At 38.6% G+C, this 7,671-nt stretch overlaps 2 protein-coding genes across 2 annotated transcripts; one reads left to right on the plus strand and one right to left on the minus strand.

The window, feature by feature from the left end:
• The first annotated feature begins 843 nt into the window (after positions 1-843).
• On the plus strand, positions 844-2,993 carry LOC126610038 (uncharacterized). The gene is made up of 3 exons (XM_050278012.1): positions 844-1,097; positions 1,211-1,358; positions 2,696-2,993. Exons 1-3 carry the CDS (start codon positions 1,043-1,045, stop codon positions 2,772-2,774), a joined length of 282 nt encoding a protein of 93 aa, XP_050133969.1. The 5' UTR covers positions 844-1,042; the 3' UTR covers positions 2,775-2,993.
• Positions 2,994-3,029: 36 nt separating this feature from the next.
• LOC126610025 (T-complex protein 1 subunit zeta 1) lies at positions 3,030-7,671 on the minus strand. The gene is made up of 15 exons (XM_050277997.1): positions 7,350-7,671; positions 7,191-7,254; positions 6,735-6,870; positions 6,391-6,542; positions 6,203-6,250; positions 5,988-6,080; positions 5,406-5,512; positions 5,097-5,211; positions 4,902-4,988; positions 4,541-4,745; positions 4,270-4,364; positions 4,024-4,092; positions 3,807-3,914; positions 3,598-3,716; positions 3,030-3,462 (listed from the first exon to the last, which is right to left on the minus strand). Exons 1-15 carry the CDS (start codon positions 7,481-7,483, stop codon positions 3,387-3,389), a joined length of 1,608 nt encoding a protein of 535 aa, XP_050133954.1. The 5' UTR covers positions 7,484-7,671; the 3' UTR covers positions 3,030-3,386.

The raw sequence follows: 7,671 nt of genomic DNA on the forward strand, positions 1-7,671 counted from the left end.
AACTGCCCCCTTGCTTATCCTAAATGATGTTTGGAAAATATAAGGATAAATATTAGATCTTGGCATGGTCCCATAGTAAGTTCCACGTGTATATATAATGGCTATTGAACTGGACTCCAATTGAGTGAAACAATAAGTTAGTTATGGTTTAACAAAATGGAACAGTTAAAAATTTGGGGAAATACTTTGGTATGGGTGTTTGAACACGTTAGTCGTATGAAATCTCTTACAAAAACACGAAACTTTCTTGTATTTTGATATTTCCCGATACCATGCGGTCTTATCTAGTATGAAAGATTCTCTAATCAAATAGCCATACTGAAAATGTACTCACAACTTCAATTGCTTTACTTTTTCTCTAAAGAAAGGAAAGCAATTTTAATGGATTTATTGATGGATTTGGAAGAATGGGGCAAAATGAGACTAAATTTGATTTTCAAGAGGTTAAGTGACACAATTTAAGTCTCGTGAAGCAAAAGTGAGAATGACTTTGAGTTTCAAGGGGCATTGACCTAAAGAAGTATAAAAAAAAAAAAAAGTTAGGACTGGGTCAGAACCATGGCAAGTGGTCCGGTGGAAATATTGCAGAATTCCAAGTCAGTTATGCTCTCTGGTATTGTGTTCAAGACACGAAGCTGACAAAAACACTAGTGATCCCTGGTTGAAAGCTTTGGGATGAAGTGTAGCATTTGATTGTGTTCAGGAATGGACTGAAATGTCTTTAGCCTTTTCGGACTCCGGTGAAGATTAGTCTTACCTTTCGAGGTGCGGGATACCTCTCGGAAAAAAGTAAATTTGGATTGGGTCAGATTCAGTGCCGAATAGCCAGTTAAAACAAGCCCACATGAAGCCCAGTGCCCTAGCGTTTTAGACCTGGACTATTATCACCCGCTGGTGATGGAGCGTGCGATCAGCCAATACAGTTAGTCACTGACTGCGAGTCCTGGCTTTTGCGCCACACTCCTTCGGTGCTCCGCAGCCAAGCCCCGTCGTCCTCTTCACTAGCTGAGACCTACAGAGAGGGAGAAAGGAGGAGAAATCAATGGGATACATACAGGAAGCACGTGAGAATCACGTGAAGAAGAAGGTTGAAGAAGGTATGACGTATTTCAAAGCTCAAACTCTCTAGGGCTCTCAACAATTATTCTTTCGTTTGATCGTTGTGCTGTAAAAATGTGTAATCTTTTTGTGGAAATTACTGCTTCAACAGCATTGCGGAGCAAAATGAAGCACAAGGCGCTGCAGGAGTGCAAGGATTTGGCGTCAAAGTACGCCGAGTGCTCCTACGGCAGAACCATATCGGTCGTCTGGCAGTGCCGGCAGCAAGCCAAGGAATTGAACGAGTGCCTTCACCAATTGTAAGCCCCAATTCCTCGATTAATTCACCCCGATCATTTGTTAATCGTAAGAAAAAATGGGAAAGATTTTGTTTTTAGAACAGGGTTTTATATATTAATATCAATTATATGTTTAGTTAGGAAATGCTCTTACCCAAATTGTATTGGCGTGCTTAGACTTGCTTGTTATGAATGTTGGTTTGCTTGAGTAGCGGTTAGAGAATAGCGGACTTGTGAAATTATTCCCTTTTTTTATGAAGATTCCTGGTGATGCTTACTACTATATCTGTTGTGTGTTGGTTGAGTTGAATTGCCTTTTATAATTGGACTCAATGCATTGTACTCGTCATGGTTTACGCAAGTGGGAGGCAGTAGAATAGCGGACTTGTGAAATTGTTCCGATTTTTATGAAGTTTCTCGGTGATGCTTACTATTCGTTTTGTAGTAACTAAAGAAATTAGTTGGATATTACTCTTTATCTTTTGTGTGTTGGTTGAGTTGAATTGCCTTTTAGAATTGGACTCAGTGCATTGTACTTGTCATGGTTTACTCAAGTGGGAGGCAGTAGAGTGGTGTTTGATCACGAAATATGGCAAGATGGTGGCAGCCTTAGGGTTAGGGCTGGGGTTGAGTTATGTAGTTTGGATTAATACGCTGCCATTCTACATTTTCTGTCCTTTTCTTCTTAACTGCGGAGTTAAATTTGGCTTTTGGGTTTTTGCATATGGTTTTCCTCGTAGTGTTTGCATAGACCAAATCAAAATGTGGAAACTGCATTCTGGTTTTTGAAAGCCTTGTGGGATTAGATTTGCTAGGCATAGTGTTTTATGAATTGGTTTCTAGTCCAATGACAACCGGTTATCAGAAAAATGGAAATCGTGCAACATTCATGAGTCGTGGCAATGGTAGAGGCATATTGAATGGGATCATCAAGGGCAACTTCTCATGCAATCTGTTCGAACCGAGGTTATAAATGTTTGTATTTGGCATTCAATTGTCTGTAGACGGGATACTAAACTAGTTATAGAACAGAAAAGGTATTCCAATCTCTTCTTGCATTTGCTTTAGACTTTAGAGAGCACGAAGCGAGAGAGGAGAAAATTTCTCATCGATAAGCTGAATGGCCGTGCTTGGGCATAGTTATGATTAGGTTATGCTTAAGGAATGGCTTGGTGCAGTGATGTCTTCATGTTGTTTTTATTGCTAGTAACGCATCACCATTTTTCGTAGTCTTTCAGTAAGAGAAATGAAAACTTTACGGATATCCAATCTACCCGCGCAAATGCATGCGAAGTACGTTTTTTCTCTATAGGGTTATGAATATGCAAAGCCTCCTGACATTGTTTTGCTTTTTGCAGCACCAACGATGACGTATTGGAGGAAATGAAAAGAGCGTACATGCTTCAACAAGACGGGAAAGCGCCTGCAAAAGTCTGAGATCATCACCGGTTCATGATTTTGACGTTGAAGTTTGTTATCTGAATTCTGGCATCATCACTGGTTTATGATTTTGATTTCTGTAGTTCGGTTGATGCCAGGAGGTTGTGTTCGTAATATTTTCCAAAGAACTCAATAATTTTAGAGATTTCACATGGATTATGTAACATTTTCTCGAGTAATTTATCTAGAAATGCATGAATAATTTCGTCTTGAAAATATCGACCGCGTTGAGTGCGAAGAATCGACCAACTCTTGATTGCAAAAAGCGTTGTATTCCATGGTCTTAACTAAAACCCAAATAGTAAAAACTCGAAAATTGTACAGTAATCGAAAATTCAAGAACAGAGGGTAACAAAATTATATGGTTGTTTTCCACCCTGGTTGAACCAATTCAACCTCAAAAAACGAGCGGAAAATGCGAACCTCGAAAAGTTTCAGCCAAACAAGATGTATATATTACAGAAATTCTTCATTCATAAGAAAAGACCTAGAGCACATGCAAATTCAGATTTCCTCTAACAATCCTCAGTCAGTTAAGGTAGTTTCAACCAAATCATTCACTGACGACAAGACGATAGGCTTCACACGGCCAGAAACATATGCTGAAGCTTAAGTTGGCTTCCGCATGTTACGCCCAGCACGAATTACTTCATCGACCAACAACAGTTGAGATGCAATTACGGGCCTGCATAAAATAAAAACGAACACCTGAATGTTAAGCACGATGAGAAAAGAAAGGCTTAAATGCAAGCTCGATTCAATGAGTTACATAAACCGAAAAAGATCTGAAAGAAAAGGATTTCAAAATCATGCCATGTACCCTGAGTTTATAATCTGTCGCTTCACAGAGTAGTTGTCAAAGATACCCTCCATCTGTGGGTCAAGCGGTTCTCCAGTGTTGTGATTTAGTCCCACGACATTTCCCTGATCATGCTCTCCCTGAACAAGCATCCACTTAAGAGATTATTTTTCAATCACTTGAAGAAAGATAACCAAATGAAAAACTCAGGAACTTTTTTAGAAGTATACCGTAAGGGCAATTATCACATCTTGCGTATCGAGGCCAGAATTCTCAGCAAGTGTCTTGGGTACCACAAGGAGAGCATCAGCAAAAGCTTGAACGCCTAGTTGAGCGCGCTGTTTCATAGTATGTGAATGTGAGAAAGATGAGAAAGACGAGGTTCAGAAAGATAAGAGGTGCTTAAAAGTAATACCCGTAAGGAAATTTAGGGAAATATTCAATTACCCCTTTAACAGTTTTCTTCACTTCATTTACTAGATATTGTCTGGCTGCAACTTCAAAAGCTCCAGCACCCTGATTCGTATATTAAAAACGTTTCACATATCACAATCAGACGTACCTTCCAGAAGCAAAAACTTGTTTATGACTTATGCCTAAAGCATATACAACATGTAGAAGGTCATATGATTCAAAAAACGAAAAAAAAAAAAAAACAAAAATACGATGGGGAAATCTCTAGAACAAACTTACTAAGATGACAGCTTCATCTTCAATTGTGTTTTTAACTGCCCTCAGACCATCACGAACAGCATCCTTAATCTGAGCAATTGTATGGTCATTAGGTCCTGCACCAATTTTAAGAGGAAATAAGGATTACATCACTACAGGACTTGCCAAAGGCAATAGAATGTTGAATATCACTTAAGCATTACTATGAGATGGGTGCTACATAAATTACTAACTACTGGGTAAAAAGCCAGAGACTAGTTATAATTTGCTAGGTGAAGCACGAATGGAGTACCTTTGATCAAGATTGTGCAAGAATGGGGGTTTTTAACATTTTCGACAAATGTATACTTCTCTTCACCAAGGACATGCTCGTATACAAGTCCAGCCCAACCAAGGCAATCAGGAGTTAGATCATCTACGGAGTTCACAGCCTCTCCGCCACAAGCCAAAACCAACCGTTCCATATTTCTCCTCTTTGCTCTTCTCAAGGCAATAATCTAAGAAACCAGGGGATTAGAGAAGTGCCAAACACGTTGCACAAAATCGTAGTTAAGTGCACAACACAACACCAATAAAAAAAGCTGCGGTGTCTATCTGGTTGATATGTTGGAAAATAATTGAAAAGAAATCTAAAATAATGATCCATAACTTACCCCTGCCCTTGCAAGGAGATCCAGAGATGGGGGATCAATTCCCTTCTGATTGATAACGACAAAATTATTATCATTACCAGAGCAAACCTGCAAATCAGCCAGTACAGGAAATATTTCAGAATCTGTAAAGTCGATATATGCTAGGATGAGTGCTAAATCAATATCAAGCAAATGGCATTGATAGCAACACTCTACCTTATTTTTCAGTTCAATGATTTTTTTAACTCTTTCATCAACCTGACGCCTTTCAGCTAAAACCATTGCTTCTCTCTGCTCCGCATTTGAATAGAAAAAGCCTGAGTTTACTTCACTGAGATGAAAATCATCAAATTCAAAATGATCAGAAAATCATATCCATAAGAACATAGGATGCTAGCTGTCCAAAAGACTGCTATTTCATAACTGTGCAAAAGAAAAAGAATGAGCAAAAGCAAGGGGGCAAAAGGAGAAAATATTGAAGACAAAATGTAACAATCATTTGATCAAATTTCTATATATATACACCTTTTATCGTACTCCAAAGATACATTGCTTGTCAAGATGTAACAATTCTCTGCTCTCCGCTTCATATCAGGATGCCTAGAACCATGATCCAGAACAAGACCCTCGACCTACAAGACAACATAAATGAGATGAAAAACCACAGGGTAACAATACATTCCTCTATTTTGTAAACAAACGTAATATTAAGCTTGCACAGTGTTCAGAAATCAAATCTAAACTGGTTCCAAGCAACTATCATGATTTACAATTTCATCATAGATTCAAAAAAAATGATTTACAATTTCATCATGTGAACTTGGAATAAAGAAAGAAAATAAAAGCACTAATTATTATTCAATGTTACCACCAAACAAAACAACTATAGCAATACAAAACCACCAATTGATGCACATAGTAGCACCAGAAAAGATACATAGCCATTACTATAGGATTACAACTCTAACAAAATAAAAGCCAAATCATTTGCAGAACCTTCGCAAAAGATTGAGGACCCAATATCCATGGAAATGCCTCTTTGGATTCATCAAGGGATAAGAAATATCTAAAAGGCAGAGTGGTGGAAAGTACAAGATATTAACATACCAAACGTGTGTCTACATCAAATTTGTGTCGCATGTGCATAATCTCCACCATAAACAGATCAATGGGTTCCTCAGGTTTGCGGATGCAAAGAACCTGTCATTTGTAAAACCCTAGTTTGTCACACGTCAAGATGCAAGAAGTCTATGAAATATTATAGATTCCATAAAAATGGATACAATCTTTCAAGCATTCTTACATAAACCACAAACACTCACCGAATTAACAACTATGTCGGTCAATTGATCCGCCAATGCTTCATATAACTGCAAAACAGAACATGTCATATTAAATATATAAAGGGTAAAAATTCCATTTACTCTGAGCGGTATGTAAACCTAGTAAACCCCACGCTGCCCAACACTATTTAAACGGTAAGAAATCATACAAACAACATACTAGATACCTTTGTTCGCAATGTTGTCCTTGCTACCATTTTCAGAATCTCTTTGTCGGGCTCATTGCCCATCACAACAGGAGTTTTGAATTTCTCAAGAAACTGAAGCGTTGCTCTTTTGGCAATCTCAAAACCATCAACTAGGACACGGGGATGCATCCCTAGAACAAGAACAAACTCACTATTATCAAGGATGCCAAGACAAAAAAGGAAGAAATGAAAAGAAATAGATTGACTTGGGGAACATTTCAGAACCACAAGGTGCAAAGATCTAGACTTTTAACCCTTTATGAAGAACCAGATCAAATGTCCAGTCATTGATTACAGGTAACTGTGAGTATGTAGCAACCAACCTTCGTCAATGTATCGCTCTGATTGTTTCATAAGCTCGCCGATGAATAAGACAGTGGACGTGGTGCCATCTCCGCTTATGTCATCTTGGGCAACAGCGGTCCTTGCAATCATAATTGCTGTTGGGTTCTGAATTTGCTGCAACCATTTGACAGAACACCAATGAACAAAGCAAAATACGAAAAACACAAAACATACTGAATAATTAAATTTAACACTAAATCCATACAGCCAATTCGAGTAAACCCTACACCATCTGTATTCTCACATTAGAAGCAAAAACAATCGACTTCGAGAGTTTCGAAAACATATCAAAGTTTTCGATAACCAAACAGAACCTCGGTTACTAAATACAGTTTCATTTCGCATTTCGATCAACCATAAATCCTTAAACCCTAATTTAACACACTCTATACAACCAACCGGAGATCTAGGGTTCCGAAAACACAAAACCATACCATTTCTTTGAGCAGAGTGTTGCCATCCTTAGTGAGCTTAATGTCGCCAGCTCCACCAACAAGCCTGAAAACATTATGGAAGAAATTAAAACCGAAAAATCAATAAAAAAAAAAGAAAAATGAATAAAAAAGTATAAAAGCAGTGTAATTTTTTCCTACATTTTGATGGTGCCCTTGGGGCCGAGGTTGGTCTTGAGGACGTCCTGCAAGCCCTTGGCGGCGTTGATGTTCATGTGCAGCGCCGCCGATTTGTTCAGCACCTCCGCATTCGGATTCAGCACTCGAATCGACATCCCTTTACTTCTTCTCCTTCTCCTTCTTGTTCTTCTTGTTCTTCTACTCAGATGAAATCCAAGTGAGAGCGTGCGAGTTTTTGAAAACTTTTGAGAGTTGGAGAACAAGTAGAAGCTCCAAAACAGTGTAGTTTTATGAATCTCAGAGCGTGGGGTTTGTTAGGGCTTTCTGGAGGGGACTCGGAAAG

This window comes from Malus sylvestris, chromosome 17 (genome assembly GCF_916048215.2).
Source record: "Malus sylvestris chromosome 17, drMalSylv7.2, whole genome shotgun sequence".
NCBI lineage: Eukaryota > Viridiplantae > Streptophyta > Magnoliopsida > Rosales > Rosaceae > Malus > Malus sylvestris.

Bases quoted from the DNA above. Each gene is read 5' to 3' on its own strand.
- LOC126610025 (XM_050277997.1), bottom strand. From the start codon at position 7,483: ATGTCGATTCGAGTGCTGAATCCGAATGCGGAGGTGCTGAACAAATCG. The intron at 7,255-7,349 runs GTAGGAAAAAAT...TAATGTTTTCAG, and splicing joins CCCAAGGGCACCATCAAAAT to GCTTGTTGGTGGAGCTGGCG. The intron at 3,915-4,023 runs GTAATTGAATAT...ACTATGAAACAG, and splicing joins TGAAGAAAACTGTTAAAGGG to CGCGCTCAACTAGGCGTTCA.
- LOC126610038 (XM_050278012.1), top strand. From the start codon at position 1,043: ATGGGATACATACAGGAAGCACGTGAGAATCACGTGAAGAAGAAGGTT. The intron at 1,098-1,210 runs GTATGACGTATT...CTGCTTCAACAG, and splicing joins GAAGAAGAAGGTTGAAGAAG to CATTGCGGAGCAAAATGAAG. The intron at 1,359-2,695 runs GTAAGCCCCAAT...TGCTTTTTGCAG, and splicing joins AACGAGTGCCTTCACCAATT to CACCAACGATGACGTATTGG.